The sequence below is a fragment of the Chiloscyllium plagiosum genome, unplaced genomic scaffold, assembly GCF_037043375.1.
Source record: "Chiloscyllium plagiosum isolate Xiang-an unplaced genomic scaffold, Cpla_swu_hap1 HiC_scaffold_13, whole genome shotgun sequence".
In the NCBI taxonomy this organism is placed as follows: Eukaryota; Metazoa; Chordata; class Chondrichthyes; order Orectolobiformes; family Hemiscylliidae; genus Chiloscyllium; species Chiloscyllium plagiosum.
Genome location: NW_028270151.1, coordinates 36,501,025 through 36,519,035, shown reverse-complemented (window position 1 = coordinate 36,519,035; position 18,011 = coordinate 36,501,025). Strand labels below are relative to the sequence as shown.

General features: G+C 40.9%; 1 protein-coding gene across 1 annotated transcript in view; it reads left to right on the top strand.

The window, feature by feature from the left end:
• The window catches only part of ccdc39 (coiled-coil domain 39 molecular ruler complex subunit), a 132,925-nt gene that overhangs the window by 546 nt on the left and 114,368 nt on the right, over positions 1 to 18,011 (top strand). The window contains exons 2-7 of the mRNA XM_087993528.1: positions 3,137 to 3,153; positions 6,320 to 6,466; positions 9,523 to 9,681; positions 13,767 to 13,859; positions 14,059 to 14,187; positions 17,093 to 17,284. Of these exons, the coding sequence (XP_087849654.1) occupies positions 3,137 to 3,153; positions 6,320 to 6,466; positions 9,523 to 9,681; positions 13,767 to 13,859; positions 14,059 to 14,187; positions 17,093 to 17,284 (737 nt within the window). The remainder of the gene's footprint in view (positions 1 to 3,136; positions 3,154 to 6,319; positions 6,467 to 9,522; positions 9,682 to 13,766; positions 13,860 to 14,058; positions 14,188 to 17,092; positions 17,285 to 18,011) is intronic.

Sequence of the window (18,011 nt, the reverse complement as noted above, 5' to 3'; positions counted from 1 at the left end):
TGCCTTGTAGACATTGTCACAGACAACACCATTGCCAATTCTGGGTATGTTCTTCTCAACTGGTAGGACCAACCTAGCATATGCTGCGGCACAGGGTACACAATTGGGAGGGAGTTACCTGGGAGTTGTCAACATTGATTCCAGACCTCATGAAGACCCATGGCATCAGGTCAAACATAGGCAAGGAAATTTCCGGCTGATTACCATGATCTACCTTAGCTAATGAATCTGTATTCCTCCAAGTTGAACACTACTTGAAGGAAGAACTTAAGGTGCCAAGGCAACAGAGTGTAATTGATGGGGAACTTCAATGCCCATTCCTATAAGTGGCTTGGCAGTGCCACCACTGATAGAGCTGGTTGAGTCCTAAAGATCATAGTTGCTAGATTAGGTCTATGGCAGACAAGAGGAAGAAACATACTTGACCTCACCAATGTGCCTGCTGTTGGTGAATCTATCCATGACAGTTAAAGTTACAGTGGAGTTACACCTTCCAGTCCTTGTGGAGATGAAGCCCTGTCTTCACACTGAAGATATTCTCCAATGTGTTGTGTGACATATGCTGTAAGAAAGATGGTGTGAAATTTGAAAGGATTCAGAAAAGATTTTAAAGAATATTGCCAGGTTTCGACGGTTTGAGCTTTTGGGAGAAGCTGATTAGGCTGAGGCTATTTTCTCTGGAGCGTCAGAGACTAAGGGATAGCCTTGTAGAAGTTTATAAAATTATGAGGAACATGGAGACAGTGACTAGCCAAGCTCCTTTCACCAAGGCTGGAGAGTCCAAAATGAGAGAGTATAAGTTTAAGGGGAGAGGGGAAAGATTTAAAAGAAACCTAAGGGGCAATGTCTTCATGCACTGGGTGGTGCGTGTCTGGAATAAGTTGCCAGAGGGAGTGGTGGAGGTTGGTACTCTTAAAAGGCACCTGGATGATATATGAATAGGAAGGGTTTGGAGGGATATAGGCCAAATACTGACAAATGGGAGTAGATGAATTTTGGATATCTCATAAGCATGGACAAACTGGATCAAAGGGTCCATGTCTGTGCTGTACATCTCTCTGACTCTATGACTCAGTGCTAAATGGGATAGATTTCAGATAAATGTGGTAACTGAAGACTGAGCATTGATGCGGCACTGTGAGCCATCAGCAGCAGTAGAATAATACTCAAACACCATCTACAATCTGGTGACCCAATATAAACCATACCCCCCCCATTTTGTTACCTTCAAGCTTGGTGATCAACTCTGCACTAATGAAGAGTGCAGATGGACATGCCAGTAGCAGCACCAGGCATTCCTAAAAATGAGCTAGAGAAAGTAATCAGGAAGAGTTAGTATGATTTTGTCAAAGTGAAATCATATTTAGGAGACAGTAAGGACTGCAGATGCTGGAGAGTCAGGGTCAAAAAGTGTGGGGCTGGAAAAGTATAGCAGGTCAGGCAGCATCCGAGGAGCAGAAGAGACGATGTTTCGGGCATTAGCCCTTCATCAGGAAGAGATCTGAAATCATATTTAACCAATTTATTGGAGTTCTTTGAAGGAGTAACATGTGCTGTGGATAAAGAGAAGCCTGTAGATGGACTATATCAGAATTTCAGAAGGCATTGATAAGATGCACATCAAAGGTTATTGTGGAAAAGTAAATGTTCATTTTGTCGGGAATAATGTATTAACAGATTGAAGACTGGCTAACTGGTAGAAATCAGAGAGTATGAACAAATAGTCATGACTGATTAGCAGGATGTAACGTGTAGAGACCTTCAGCGGTCAGAGCTACAGCCTCAACCTTTTACAATTTATATCAATTCCTTAGATGAGGGAAGCAAGGGCATGGTAGCTAAGTTCATACATAACACTAAGATAGGTAGAAAAATATGTTGTGAAAAAGACATAAAGAACTTTCAGACAGATATAGATAGGTTGAGTGAGTGGACAAAAATCTGGCAGATGAAGTTTAATGTGGGAAAATTTGAAGATGTTCACTTTGGCAGAAAAAAATAAAGTGTTGCTTAATCTTCAGTGATGCAGCAGTTAGAGGTGCGGAGAGATTTAGCTGTTCTCATGTGATTGACAAAAAAGGTTAGTATATAGGATAGTATATGAGAAGGCTAATGGAATGATGTCCTTTAATATCAGAGGAATGTAAAAGTAAAAGATGTTATGCTTCAGTTAAACAAGGTGCTTGCAAAACTACAGTTCAAATGCCAGTTTTGATCTCCTTATTTAAGGAGGTGTGTAAATACATTGAAGATAGTGCAGAGGAAGTTTAATAGCTTGATACCTAAGTTTTCTGTGTTTTTTACAGAATAGGTCAGGCAGGCTGGGTTTGTTTCCAATGGAGTTTAGAAGAGTGAGAAGGGATTTGTAAAAACTATATAACATCCTGAATGGTTTTGACAAGATGGATGTCGAAATGATGTTTCATCTTATTGGCAATCCAAATCCAAATCCAATTCCCATTTTTAAAATTAGAATCACCCTTTAAGGATAAGAAGAAATTATTTCTGTCAGAGAGTTGTGCAACCTTGGAAATTTCTTCCTCAAAAGGCAATGAAGGCAGAAACATTGGATTATTTTAAAATTGAATTTGATACATTCTTGTTAGGTTTGAGGGTTATCAGGGATAAATGAGAATTTGTAATTCAAAATGCATCATAATTTTATTGAGTGATGGAGCAGACTCTAGAATCTTAATTATTTTCTTCTGCTCCTATTGCTTTTGTTTCTGTGTGACAACATGGTGAAGCTACAACACAATACTATCTATGTGCCAAACTGCATAAGCAGCAATGATAGACGAGCAACCAATCGATCAGATCTAAGCTCTTCAGTCTTGCCACACCTAGTTCAGAGCTAAAAAATGTTAAGTGGATGATACATCTTAGCCTCTTGCGGAGGTCCCTTGTGTCCCCATGCTCGTCTTAGCCAATGTTTTCGCTCTATGTGACACCAAAAAGCAACGCAAAGCCCTGAATACTGCAGAGGCTATGAGCACTGATAGCATTCCAGCATTAATACTGAAGACTTGTAGAATTATAGATTTGTAGCATGGAAAAAGACCCTTCGGCTCATCAAGTATGTGCCAATCAGAAACAATCTCCAAACTCGCTAATCCCAATTTGCCCATACCCTTGAATATCTTGCCAACGCAAGTGCATATCTAAATACTTATTAAATGCTATGAGGATTTCTGTCTCTACCGTCCTTACAGTTCTGTCCCATTGTGCAGCAGAACTTAATGTATCCCTAATCAAATTGTTACAGTACAGCTACAACATTTGCACAGGAATGTACAGAATTACAGGAAAATACAGCTATGCTGTACACACTAAAGCAGGACAAATCTAATCTGACCAGTTACTGCCCTATCAGGCTACTTTTGAAAGTCAGCAATATGATAGAAAGAATAATCAATCCTGCTATTAGGCAGAACTTGCTCAGCATAAACTGCGCATTAACATTCAGTTTGGGTTCGCCAGGGCAACTCATTACCTGACCTAGTTACAGTCTTCACTCAAACATGAACAAAAGAGCTAAAGTTAGAGGTGAGGTTAGAATGTCTGCCCTTGATATCAAGTGTGCATTTGACCAGGTCTCGCATCAAGCACCTTAATAAAACTGCAGTCAATTGAAATCAGAGGGAAAACTCTCTGCTGTTTTGAGTTATACCAAGTGCAAAGAAAGATAGTGATTTTTGAAAGTCAGTTATTTCAACTCCAGGACATGTCTTTAGGTTTTTTCAGGGTAATGTGCTGGGCTCAACCATCTTCAACTGCTTCATCAATGACCTTTCCTTCATCATAAGGTCAGAAGTAGAGATATTTGCTGATGATTATACAATGTTAGTCACCATTTGTGTTGACCTGTACCATATAGAGTATAGACAGTTTCAGGAAGTCAGGAGGTGAGTTACACGCTGCAGGATTCCTAATCGATAACCTGCTCTTGTAGTCACTGATGGCTCTGGTCCAGTTCAGCTTTTAGTCATGCTAACTCTCAGGATGTTGATAGTGGAGGAATCAATCATGGAAATGCCACTGAATAACAAGGCATGATGGTTAGATTTTCTCTTGTTGGAGAGATTCATTGCCTGTGCTTTGGTGCCTCAAAGCATGGTACAAGTCAAGAGTCTGATGGAATACTCTCCACTTGCCTGGTTGAATGCAGCTCCAAACACACTCAAGCAGCTTGCCAGGATCCAGGACAAAAATCTACATGAGGCATTACAGAAATTTATAAGCCTCCTTTGACAGCACCTTTCAATCTTACAACTAGTACCAGCTAGAAGGACAAGGGTAGCACACTGCTCTTTTTTTTATCACTGCCATCTGATAGTTCCTCTCTAAACCATTCATCGTCCTGGCATGGAAATATATCGCAGTGACTGCAATGTCGCTGGGTCAAATTCCTGCAACTCCATTCCTAGCAACATTGTAGGTGTATCTGCACCAAATAAATTACAGTGCTTCAATAAAGCTCACCATCATCTTCTAAAGGATAATTGGGGATGGGCAATAAATGCCAGTCAGCCAGCAAGGCCAAAACCTCAACCGAATTTTACAGCAAGTATGCCAGAGCAGGAGAAGACAGTGGATTTTCCTAACTGATATTAGTGAATCCGATTTTTTTACAATGGCGGTTACATGCTTGCAATTAGACTAGCTTCTTCTTAATTCCAGATTTTTCTTAGTGAATTCAGATTTCACCATCTCTCATCCTGGATGCGAACCTACATCCCCCAAATATTAGCCTGAGAGTCTGGACTGCTGGTCCAATGACATTACCACTACACTACCTGCTTTATTTGTATTAAGGTTTGCTGTTCACCTTTTATAAGTTTGCATTGCTAATTCTATAAAGATCATACTCATTTGGAACTATAGCTGTACATATGTAGCTTCCTTACAATGGAAAATAGGGCAGAAGTAACTCTGCAAAATTGCACTTGCCAAGAAATTGCTTTCATCATGATCTGTTTCCAGAGCTTAAACTATCCCTTTTCTCACATCGAAATGGTTGCTGAACCATCCCATGCTTTAGGAAGTTTTATGGAGGATTTCCCTCCATGAGTTCTGGGGACCTTTCTCATGCATTTCTTCACCTCATTAGTTATGCATCAAGGTTCTATGCAGGAGATGACTGTGAACACTCATGTGGTGTTGTTGAAACTTCGATGTCTTGGCAACCAAATAGGCTTCATTGTCTTGTGCTGTGCTGCTGTGCAACTGCCATAAATGTGAGCACATTCTGAATGTATTCAATCAGGAACAAATTTACAATCATTGAATGATGACTGCAATCAACTCATTTCAACGTCCTCATCTTTTTCCACTTCTGAAAAGCATGAAAGATGATATAAGTTGCTCCTAACGCCAAGATAATCCTCACCACTCTTGTCACTCAATTCTGCCACACTTCTCACCATAGCCCATGTCACTCAAACCCTTATAGCATTCCATCCATTGTCAAATTTTGTGAAAGTTTGCCTAAGATGTCTTTCCTCAGCTTAGTTACTCACAGGAGTACTTCAATTTGATGTCACTAATTGAGGTTGCCCTTCATGGTGATGAAGTTATTTCTCTGCAGCTTTCGTGGTATAACCTCTTTCCTTTGTAACCCATGACTAAACTTGACTCAATGCTGAACATTAAAATTGGCACTTCACAGTATCCCACTGGCATTATGACTCTTAATTGGCCAGCTTCCTCGTCTGTTAGGTTTTATTGGCTCTTCCTCAGAAAGTCCCTGAGGAAATCACACACCTGTCCTGCTCCATCTTGTCCATGCACATTGCCAAGTTGAATATCTACTCTCTTTTTGTCAGGCTGTTTGGTGAATCAGAAATTCAGTAAATCTGTTTCTCTCCACAGATTTGGAGATGCAGATGTTGGACTGGGGTGTACAAAGTTAAAAATCACACAATACCAGGTTATAGTCCAACAGATTTATTTAGAAGCACTAGCTTTTAGAGCGCTGCTCCTTCATCAGGTGAATGACCTGATGAATTACCTGATGAAGGAGCAGTGCTCCGAAAGCTCGCGCTTCCAAATAAACTTGTTGGACTATAACCTGGTGTTGTGTGATTTTTTTAACTCTCTCCACAGATGCTGCCAGAATGCCTTAGTGTATATAACATCTCCTGTATTACATGAGATGTTACCAGAGGTCTATTTAAATATAAACAATGAAATAAGTTTAATATTCCCAACATGTTGGAATGTTAGTATCATTCACTCAGTCCTTTAGCACGTTAACTGTGTTTTTCTTACTATGAAGCAGACAAAATTATTGAAACAGTATTATTAATTTTTCTTTAAGTCTCTGCAAAAGGCACGAGAGAAAGAATTTGAAAGTGAACAGCAGTTCAAGCATCTTGCAGAGCGGGAGATGGAACGTCTTAAACAAGAGATTCGGCGGCTTGAAAATGACATTACTTTATTGAGAGAGAGGAAAAATGTTATGGAGGTAAGTGCCAATAAGGCCATCGAATCACTGTGTGATTATTCAAATTATGTTATTTCTTCTTTTTCTTTTTTTTCTTCTCTTTTTCTTTTCTGTTTTTTTGTTTACATCCAGAAGTTTTATCACACACAACCAAACGTCTTTTCCCACCACCAAATCGCCTGTGGCAATTTTCACCTATTAGTCCTCAACATTAAGTCATTTGTGTTTTCCAATTTACATGCACTGAGGGCAAAGCAAACCGTTTAAAAAGCTTCCCTCGGGAGTCTGCGGTCTCCCTTTTAATTTCATTGAGGGCAGCGAGAGCGAGGATCGGGGGTTGCCAGGAAGGTAAGCAAAATGGTTTAAAAAGCTGATATATTTGGGCAGTGGCTGAACCCGAGACACTACCTATGTAGTGTTTCCAACCCGTCCCCCGTCCCCTCTCGAAACCAAGAATAAAGGAGTGTGTGGTGTGTTGATAAGACAATGATTGTGGTAAGTTAAGGTAAGTTGGTTAAAAAAAACTTCTCTTTCCTTTTACGTAACTTTAGTCTCAATTTAGGTAAAGTTTAAGGTTAAAAGTGGCAGGAGATTTTAGACCCATGTTATGCTCCACTTACTTCATGTGGGATCTCAGGGACACAGCTAGTGTCCCTGGCTCCTTCACGTGCATAAAGTGTGTCCAGTTGCAGCGCTTGTTAGACCGCATAATGGCTCTGGAGCTGCGGATGGACTCAGTTTGGAGCATATGCGATGCCGAGGGGGTCGTGGATAGCATGTTTAGTGAATTGGTGACACCGCAGATTAGGATTGCTGAGGCACAAAGAGTATGGGTGACTAAAAGGCAGAGAAAGAGCAGGAAGGCAATGCAGGTGTTCCCTGAGTCATTTCCCTCCAAAACAGGTATACAGTTTTGGATACTGCTGGGGGAGATGGTTCACGAGGGGAAGGCAGCAGTAGCCAGGTTTACGGCATCGTGGCTGGCTCTGCTGCACAGAAGGGCGGAAAAAAGAATGGAAGTGCTATAGTCACAGGGGATTCAATTGTAAGGGGAGTAAATAGGCGTTTCTGTGGTCAAAAACGAAACATACCCGAATGGTATGTTGCCTCCCAGGTGCATGGGTCATGGATGTCTCGGATCAACTGCAGAAAATTCTCAAGGGGGAGGATGAACAGCCAGTTGTCATGGTGCATATAGGCACCAGTGATATAGGTAAAAACTGGGATGAGGTCCTACACAAAGAACTTAGAGAGTTAGGAACCAAGTTTAAAAAGTAGGACCTCAGAGGTAGTAATCTCAGGATTGCTACCAGTGCCATGTGTGAGTCAGAGTAGGAATGATAAAATATTAAGAATGTATGTGTGGCTTGAGAGATAGTGCAGGAGGGAGGGGTTCAGATTTTTGGGACATTGGGACCGGTTCTGGGGGAGGTGGGACTATTACAAATTGGACGGTCTCCACCTGGGCCGAACTGGAACCAATGTCCTTGGGGGTGTTGTTGTGGAGGGTTTAAACTAATGTGGTCGCGGGATTGGAATGAAATGAGGACATTGGTGGACAGGAAGTTGGTAGTCATTAAAGCCTGTAAGGAACTAGATAATGAAGTCAGTGTGACTAAGGGGAAGAGTAGGCAGTAAGCAGCGGATGAACGCAGAGGGACTGGGGGTTTGAGGTGTATTTGTTTTAATGCAAGAAGTATAGTAGGTAAGGCAGATGAATTTAGGGCTTGGATTAGTACCTGGGAGTATGATGTTATTGCTATTACTGAGACTTGGTTGAGGGAAGCAACTAAATGTCCCAGGATATTGATGCTTTAGGCAGGATAGAGAGGGAGATAAAAGGGGTGGAGGAGTTGCAATACTGGTCAAAGAAAATATCACAGCTGTGCTGAAGGAGGGCACTATGGAGGCCTTGAGCAGTGAGGCAACATGGGCAGAGCTCAGAAATAGGAAGGGTGCGGTAACAATGTTGGGGCTGTATTACAGGCCTCCAAACAGCGAACATGAGATAGAGGTACAAATATAGAGATAGAGATCATAGAAAGATGTAGGAGCAACAGGGTGGTGGTGATAGGAGATTTTAATTTTCCCAACATTGACTGGGATTCACTTAGTGTTAGAGGATTGGATGGAGCAGAATTTGTAAGGAGCATCCAGGAGGGTTTTCTGGAGCAGTATGTAAGTAGTCTAACTCGTGTAGGGGCCGTACTGGACCCGGTGTTAGGAAATGAGCCCGGCCAGGTGGTTGAAGTTTCAGTGGACAAAGATGAGCGTGGTCCAAAAGGAATAGTGCTGAATTGGGGGAAGGCCAACTGTACAAAAACTCAGCAGGAGTTGGGAATGTAGATTGGGAGCAGCTGTTTGAAGAGAAATCCACATTCAATATGTGGGAGACTTTTAAAGAGAGGTTGATTAGAATTCAGGAGAGGTTTGTTCCTGTGAAAATAAGGGATCAAAATGGCAAGATTAGGGAACGAACCATGGATGACAGGTGAAATTGTGGGACCATTTAAGAGGAAAAAGGATGCATACATAAGATCTAAGCTACTGAAGTCAGACGAAGCTTTGGAAGAATATCGGGAATATAGGATCAATCCGAAATGAGGAATTAGGAGGGCTAAAAGAGGTCATGAGATATTCTTAGCGAGCAGGGTTAAAAACCCCAAAATCTTTTATTCATATATAAGGGGCAAGAAGGTAATGAGGGAAAGAGTTGACCCACTCAAGGACAAAGGAGGAAAGATATGTGTGGAGTCAGAGAAAATGGGTGAGGTTCTTAATGAGTACTTTACATCGGTATTCACCGAGGAGAGGGACATGATGGATGTTGAGGTTAGGGATAGATCTTTTATTACTCTAGGTCAAGGTGGCATAAGGAGGGAGGAAGTGTTGTGTATTCTAAAAGGTACTAAGGTGGACAAGTCCCCAGGACTGGATGGAATCTATCCCAGGTTACTGAGGGAAGTGAGTGAAGAAACAGCTGGGGCTTTAATAGATATCTTTGCATTACTGTGAGCGCAAAGTCAACATTAGCATGAAACTGAAGAAAATACGTATAATTGTATTTGTTTTTATAGAATAGCATCTATAGGTACACACAGAAAATTGAGGATTTGAAATGCCAATTGAACTGGGACAGGCAAGCTTTGGAGGCCTGGCTGGAAGAGTCAACTAAAACAGATGAAGATGCAATCATCATCCAAAAATATGCACAAGAAGATGAAGGAAAAATCAGGGTATGCTTTGTTTTGTTTCTGTTTATTTACTCGACAATATACTTTCTCATAGCAGTTTTCATGAACCTTAGGAAGTAACGTAATTGTGAACTAAAATAAACACATGAGCAATTTACAGATTGTAAAGACTGTATTTTAAAATATTTTCTTTATTTTTAATTATGAATTGAAATGGGAAAAGCTTTGTTTAAACCAAGGACATTGGAAGGAATTGCTGCACTTTTGAAAACAAGTTGCTGGAACTCAGGGTAAATTTTGTTTACACTGTTGGTTTACAAGCAGTGGGGTAAGTAAGATATGATAGAGCAGTGCCAAGTTCATTGTGTGGAATGAAATTTGGCTAGCAACAGAGTGCTGATTGATTTGTGCAGTTGGGGATGCAAGAGAACACCAGCTTGCTCCCAACTCTGATTGGTTTCTAGGCAACTCAACAGCTGTTGTGTGTGAACGATTCAGAGGGAGAGAAGATGAAGAAGCAGACTATGTCTCTGTATCTGTACAGTAGAAGTAACCAAAGTCTGAAGAAAGCCAGTTATTTTCTCCCATCAATTACATGTATACTGCGACTTTTCACTCATAACTAGAAGACTTTATAATTAGTATAGCTATCCCCATATACATCTAGCTAAAAAGTGAAAGATTCTAGAGGAGATTGTAGAACAAAACATTTTGAGAAGAAAAAGGAACATCTCATCAAATGCTGTGGTTTGATGCTACTGAACTTGGTTTCTCCAGTGTTTTGTTTTCCTCTAACCATAACACCAATTTTGGTCCATTTGGTCTGTGTCTCTGTGTGGTTGGCTGTTTAAAATGAGGGTTAGAGTTTTAATTAATTAATATATGTTATATATTGATAGTTCTTTGTTTTGTTTACTTGTAGCTAAAATTTATTTATTTGTTCTAAATAATCATTGTTATTTAGTACAGGAATCTGATCAGTGTTTTCTATTAACCTGATTCCGTTAAACAGGTAAATTGGGGACTTTGCAACTTTGATTAAATCTGTAACTTTTGTGGCCACCTCAGAAGTAGTGAGACTTGGGAGTTAACATATCCTGCCAAGTGGGTCATGATATGATGAGTGTGACAGGAGGTGAGAGTGTTACAACTAGTTTTACTGAGTCAAAAATAGAAAGGGGGAGGAATCAGCTAATTCCCCCTTCAGTTATAACTTCTGTAACATGGTGAAATTGCCATCTTCTGGCATCCACACGTGAAGTTAATTGTTGAAATCTGGACATTACTACCAATAGTTTCCTGCTCCTCAATAGCACTCTTTTGTCAAAGTCATACAACCAGCCAAATTAGGAGCCGGAGACTGAAATCTTCATAGATTACTTGAACGGTCATGATCTTCTACTTTTACACTCTTATTCTCAATGTAAAAATCTTCCTAAAAGTTACACCTTGTTGAAAGAGTTCTAACTCGTTTCTTGACAGCATACTATGACATTACTAATATTGAACACCTTCTCTGGCTATGAAAAAAATAGGGGTGAATTTTACCAGAAATCAGACAAGTCTCAATTTTGGAGAATTTCATGGAGGGTTTCTCTTGATTAACTCCATCATGTCTATGAACTGCAAAGACTCTCATAAGGAAGAAGGAATCCATCAATTCCTTCTTCAATCTGTCTTTGGTATGGTCAGTCATGGAACATAGAACATTACAGCGCAGTACAGGCCCTTCGGCCCTCGATGTTGCGCCGCCCTGTCATACTAATCTGAAGCCCATCCCACCTACACTCTTCCATGTACGTCCATTTGCCTGTCCAATGACGACTTAAATGCACTTAAACTTGGCGAATCTACTACCGTTGCAGGCAAAGCATTCCATACCATTACTACTCTCTGAGTAAAGAAACTACCTCTGACATCTGTCTTATACCTATCTCCCCTCACTTTAAAGTTGTGTCCCGTCATGTTTGCCGTCCCCATACTTGGAAAAAGGCTCTCCCTGTCCACCCTATCTAACCCTCTGATTATCTTGTATGTCTCTATTAAGTCACCTCTCAACCTTCTTCTCTCTAACGAGAACAGCCTCAAGGCCCTCAGCCTTTCCATGTAAGACATTCCTTCTATACCAGGCAACATCCTAGTAAATCTCCTCTGCACCCTTTCCAAAGCTTCCACATCCTTCTAATAATGCGGTGACCAGAACTGTACACAATACTCCAAGTGTAGCCGTACCAGAGCTTTGTACAGCTGCAGCATAACCTCCTAGTTCCAGAACTCAATCCCTCTATTAATAAAGGCCAAAACACTATGCCTTCTTAACAACCCTGTCAATCTGGGTGGCAACTTTCAGAGATCTGTGTACATGGACACCGAGATCTCTCTGCTCATCTGCACTCCCAAGAATCTTACCATTACCCCAGTACTTTGCATTCCGATTATTCCGGCCAAAGTGTATCACCTCACACTTGTCCACATTAAACTCCATTTGCCACTTCTCAGCCCAGCTCTGCATCCTATCTATGTGTCTCTGCAACCTACTACATCCTTCGTCACTATCCACAACTCCACCGACCTTAGTGTCGTCCGCAAATTTACTAACCCACCCTTCTAAGCCCTCATCCAGGTCATTTATAAAAATGACGAACAGCAGTGGACCTAACACCGACCCTTGCGGTACGCCGTTAGTAACTGGACACCAAGATGAACATGTTCCATCAACTACAACCCTCTATTTTCTTTCAGCAAGCCAATTACTGATCTAAACTGCTATGTCACCCACAATCCCATTCCTCCGCATTTTGTATAATAGCCTACTGAAGGGAACCTTATCGAATGCCTTGCTGAAATCCATGTACACCACATCAACCAGTTTACTCTCATCTACCTGTTTGGTCACTTTGTCAAAAAACTCAATAAGATTTGTTAGGCACGACCTACCCTTCACAAAACCGTGCTGACTGTCCCTGATCAGATTATTCTTTTCTACATGGTTATAAATCCTATCTCTTATAACCTTTTCCAACACTTTACCAACAACTGAAGTGAGACTCACTGGTCTGTATTTACCAGGGTTGTCTCGACTACCCTTTTTGAACAAGGGAACCACATTTATCCTCCTGTCCTCAGGCACTATTCCTGTAGACAATGATGATTTGAAAATCAATGCCAAAGGCCTGGCAATCTCTTCCCTTGCTTCCCAGAGGATCCTAGGATAGATCCCATCCGGCCCAGGGGACGTGTCTATTTTCACACTCTGCAGTATTTCTAATACCTCTTCCTTGTGAACCTCAATCTCTTCTAGTCAAGATGCAAGTATCTCTGTATCTTCCTCGCCAACATTTTCATTTTCTATAGTGAACACTATCGAAAAATATTTATTTAGTGCTTCTCCTATCTCCTCTGACTCCACACACAACTTCCCACTATTATCCTTGATTGGCGGGAGAAAGTGAGGTCTGCAGATGCTGGAGATCAGAGCTGAAAATGTGTTGCTGGAAAAGCGCAGCAGGTCAGGCAGCATCCAGGGAACAGGAGAATCAACGTTTTGGGCATAAGCCCTTCTTCCTTGATTGGCCCTAATTTAACTCTCGTCATTCTTTTATTCCTGACATACCTATGGAAAGCCTTAGGGTTAACCCTGATCCTATCTGCCAACAACCTCTCATGTCTCCTCCTGGCTCTTCTGAGCTCTCTTTTTAGGTCTTTCCTGACTTCCTTGTAACTCTCAAGTGCCCTAAGTTTTCACCTTTTGTCCTAACATAAGCCTTCTTCTTCTTCTTGACCAGGGATTCCACTCCCTTAGTAAACCACGGCTCATATCAGCCTTGATCACGTCTTTTGCAATTTTAGTTATTTGGTTTCACTGTTACCTATCTCATCATAGCTAACACACCAGCAGAAATAGCTTTGTAGTCAAAGAGTGTGGCACTGGAAAAGCACAGCCAATCATCAGGCAGCATCCACTCCGAAAGCTCATGATTTCTGTATGACTTCTGACTCTGTTCACCCAAGTCCAACATTAGCACCAGCACATCATGTTCCAATATAAGTTAGTGATTCCAGAGCAGAAGGGAAAAAAATATTGCATTTAAAACAAATTTACTTGGTACTATTTCTGTTTATTACAGGATATTACAGTACGGATGGAGAGGATGACTATTGAAGCAAATAAAAAGCGTAAATTACTTGACAATGAAATGACTGAAACAATGGCAGCTCAGGTTAGAGACCCTACATAGAACTGTATTACAAGTTCTGTTCTTATTCCTTGTGCAGTATATTTGCTGTTAAGAGTATGCTAAATACAATGTTACATTACATTTATGTTAAGTTGAATCATTCACATTAATGTATAATAGCAACTTAAACATTGCAGATTTTTGTAGAAAGCAAATTTTAAAACTTGTTTCTTTCAATTAGATGGAACTGGACAAAATAGCACATGACTTTCGTAGATCCCACAGTGAGAGGCAAGAACTAATCCACCAATGGCAGGATACTATTGAACAGATGCAGAAAAGAGATCAGGAGATGGACCAGTGTGCTTTGGTAAGGAACTTCATTTCCACATTTGTAATTTGATTTTTTAGTACAGTTCAGTATTCCCTCAATTTTTAAGATGATTTATAAATGACTGCAGCCTCGGGGTTGTCATATTAGTTTGGCAAGCTCCCCGGTCTTTGCTGTAGAGAAACATGGAAAATAGACAGAGACTGGCTGTGGCATGTACCAGACTCTTTGCTAATAGCATCAATGCTGTCAGTAAAAATGATCATCATGTTTAAATATTTAAATTTGCTGCCTTAGCCAATGTAGTCAATTGTCTTGGTTTTGCAGATTATTAAATTTAAATATATTCCCTGCTTATTGAAGCAGTGGACAGTCTCTTGAACCAATATTGTCTTGGTTCAAATGACAAAATAGTTGTCTAATGTCACTTTTCTGTATTTATAGATCACTTTTAAACTTCTGTTTGGAATTCCTTAAGAGCTGTTAGCTTTTACCATTTTCACAAGGATCAAATGCATAAATACAGCTTATAACATATTTAGTATGCTGAATATTTCAGCAGTTTAACACATGCTTACTTGGTACTGACCCATTTAAAAAGCTGGCCTTGTTTCAGCGAGTCATGTACAGCTGTTTTAGTTAGCCATTTACACAAAGTGAGTCTGCCTCAGAGATGATCTTTGAGGAGAAAGTGAGGTCTGCAGATGCTGGAGATCAGAGATGGAAATGTGTTGCTGGAAAAGCGCAGCAGGTCAGGCAGCATCTAGGGAACAGGAGAATCGACGTTTCGGGCATTAGCCCTTCTTCAGGAAGAAGGGCTGAAGAAGGGCTAATGCCCGAAACGTCGATTCTCCTGTTCCCTAGATGCTGCCTGACCTGCTGCGCTTTTCCAGCAACACATTTCCATCTCAGAGATGATCTTCCAGATGCATCTCTTAAAAATGACAACAGACAATAAGTAAGATGTCCTGTTTTTCAAAATTATGCAGGTAATATGCTTTTTTCCTTTGTTATCCACCCTATACTGGGAAAATCATTATACCAACACGCTTGCTATAAGTAGTTCAACATGTTTATCTAACAAGGTCCAATGCAATATACCTTTTAGCCACATGATGGTGTCAAGTTCTCCATTTGTTTTAAATTAATAACAGCAAGTTTGAAGAATGCACTTAACTTTTTAAACATTATAAAAGTTTATTTTTCATTTTAAGAAATATTTTAAAAGCTGAGCCCATAGTCAACATGAGGATTTTTATCCTGTAGAGAATCATGGCATACTTCCAGTTTGGAGGTATTGTACCATTCCATAGAAGAATGAACCAGATTGTCTCATAGTTATACTTATCTTCATTGTAATTTTTTATGAGTACTAAGAGCTGATTTTCAAGAAACTATCCTATGCAACACTAAATTATAATCATTGAAATAATATACAGTGGAAACTCGATTATCCGAACGAGATGGGCAGGCACTATTTCGTTCGGATAATCAATTATTCGGAAAATCGATTAAATGCCTTTCCTCTGGGGCTTGGAGTTTTAAAGTCTGCTCCCCGTTCAGGACACTAGCAGCAGCACACAGTGTGCGAAACCCTCCCCCAACACCAGCACCCTCATCTAGTACTGCACCCCCAACGTGGTCCAACCCTGCCCCCCACCCCCAACATGATCCACCCCTGCCCCCAAACCGGTCCAACCCTGCGCCCCCCCCGCCCGCAACACTGTCCAACACCGCCCTCTGCACCATTCAACCCCATCCAACACCACCCACCCCGCCCCCAAACCCCATCCAACACCACCCCCAACACTGTCCAACACCGCCTGCCCTGCCCCCAAACCCCGTCCAACACCGCCACCCCCAACCCCGCCCAACGCTGTCCAACACCGCCCACCCCCAAACCGGTCCAACCTCGCCCCTGCCCCAACCCATTCCAATCCCGCTGCCCGCCCCCAACCCAATCCATCCCAGGCCCCCAGCACAAAGCACGCAAGCCCGCCATCCCCAACACAGACCCCCGCCACCCCACCCCCTCTCCGGTGCAACCGGACTGCACACCGACAATAAGACTGCTGCAGTTGCTTTTGTGGGGTAAGTCTCCAAATAGCACACAGACACAGCCACATACACAAGTTTTTACTGCAAAGTTTTGACAGGTTCCACGTTTGCCCTGCACAGGACATTGTTGGAGAGATTATTCCTGGGAAGTGGGGGGGAAGGTGTGGGGGGGAGGTTAGGTTACACCCCTCTGTAGAACTCCAGGGAAAGTGTGGGGAGAGAGAGAGAGGGTGGGAGGTCAGTCATTTGGAGACGGTGCCTATTTAATCACTAACAGAAGACGCAATCACTGTTGGAAACATGTCTTTGATGTAATATTTCTATCGGGACCTTGATATCTCCTTGGGATAATCCGATTTTCTGATAATTGGTATTCAGATAATCGAGGTTCCCCTATTTATTGTTCTTTTTTTTTTCATTTCATCCTGTGAAATAAATGCAGCAATATGTCTATAAAGCCATTGATAACTGATGCATTTGCAATTCTATCTAAAGTTCATAAAGCAAATCTTTGTTCATTATATTTTTCCAATGGCGAGTATCATATTGATGTACTTATCTCCTTTAAAATGTGAATCAAAAAGATCTGTTCTTTTACAATTATGTAAAATTATGTTTTTACTTTTAACTTTCATTATGAGCTTCCTCAAAAAAACACTTTTTGTCACTTTCAGCTGAACCTTCATTATAGTCAAAGGAATAGTTCAGCCCACTCTCAGTAAGATAAAACAGTCTCAACTCTCTAGTTAGTTCCTCTGACTGTAATTTCATTTAATTGCATGAGCATAAAAAATATCAGAAACAAATCTCTGCATAATACTGATTTGAACTTAGTTAGAAAATATATTGATGATTGCATAACACTAAACAAAATTATCTTTAACAGTCGTTAGCAGAGGTGAAGCAAGAAATACGAGATAAAGAAGCAGCTATCAATGAGAAAATCCAATTTCTCAAGAACGAAACCGAAAACAATAAAGAATTTGAAAAAAAAATTTCTATAAATGAACGTCTCTCGGCTAAACTTCGATTAGAGTATCAAGGGCATGAAACAAATCGGCTTCAACTACAAAATGAGGTAATTACATAATATTTTACAATTACAAGCGAAAAACCTCAGACCAAGATGTGAATTTAATATAAAAAGCTGCATTTTCAAAGTTTCTATTTATGGAATGAGCAAACTTCTTCATTCTGGCTAAAAGGAGCTGTCTGATTAGTTAAAATATATCTTGTTTGTACAAAAGAGGTATGTTGAGAAAATTATGATGCTAAAAGTCTTGTATGCTTCTGATGCCATACTACAGTAACTGTGGCAGAAGAGTTAGAAATTATACTGAGCACATATATGGCAAGTCCAGCTGATTTTTGGAGTTTCTATAGAACAATTTTGCATAGGCCATCCACCAACTCCTTTAATGGCAGAGGGCAACAGAATGGGCCAGACTGGTGCTTGGATCTTCTCTGACTTAGCATTACGTTAGGGCAGGTGGATACATCTACTTAAGTGGGCAGAAAGCATATAATGTAAAAGTGCATTTGTGCTGTCAAAATAATAGAGGGCCAAATCTTTATTTTTATGGCCAGGTGTCAATTTCATCAAATTTCTCTCCCTGTGGTCTCCTGAGGTCTCTCTCCACATCTGGCCAAACCCACCTCATAAACTATCTACCCTTCCCCAATGGTACCTCTCTCGCCTGATTCTAACCCCATTCTACTAATCGCCATGCTCTTAACAACTTACCACTGTTGCGATATTCTGGCGGTGGCAGCATCTTTAGAAGACTATTGTTCTGCCAGATAAA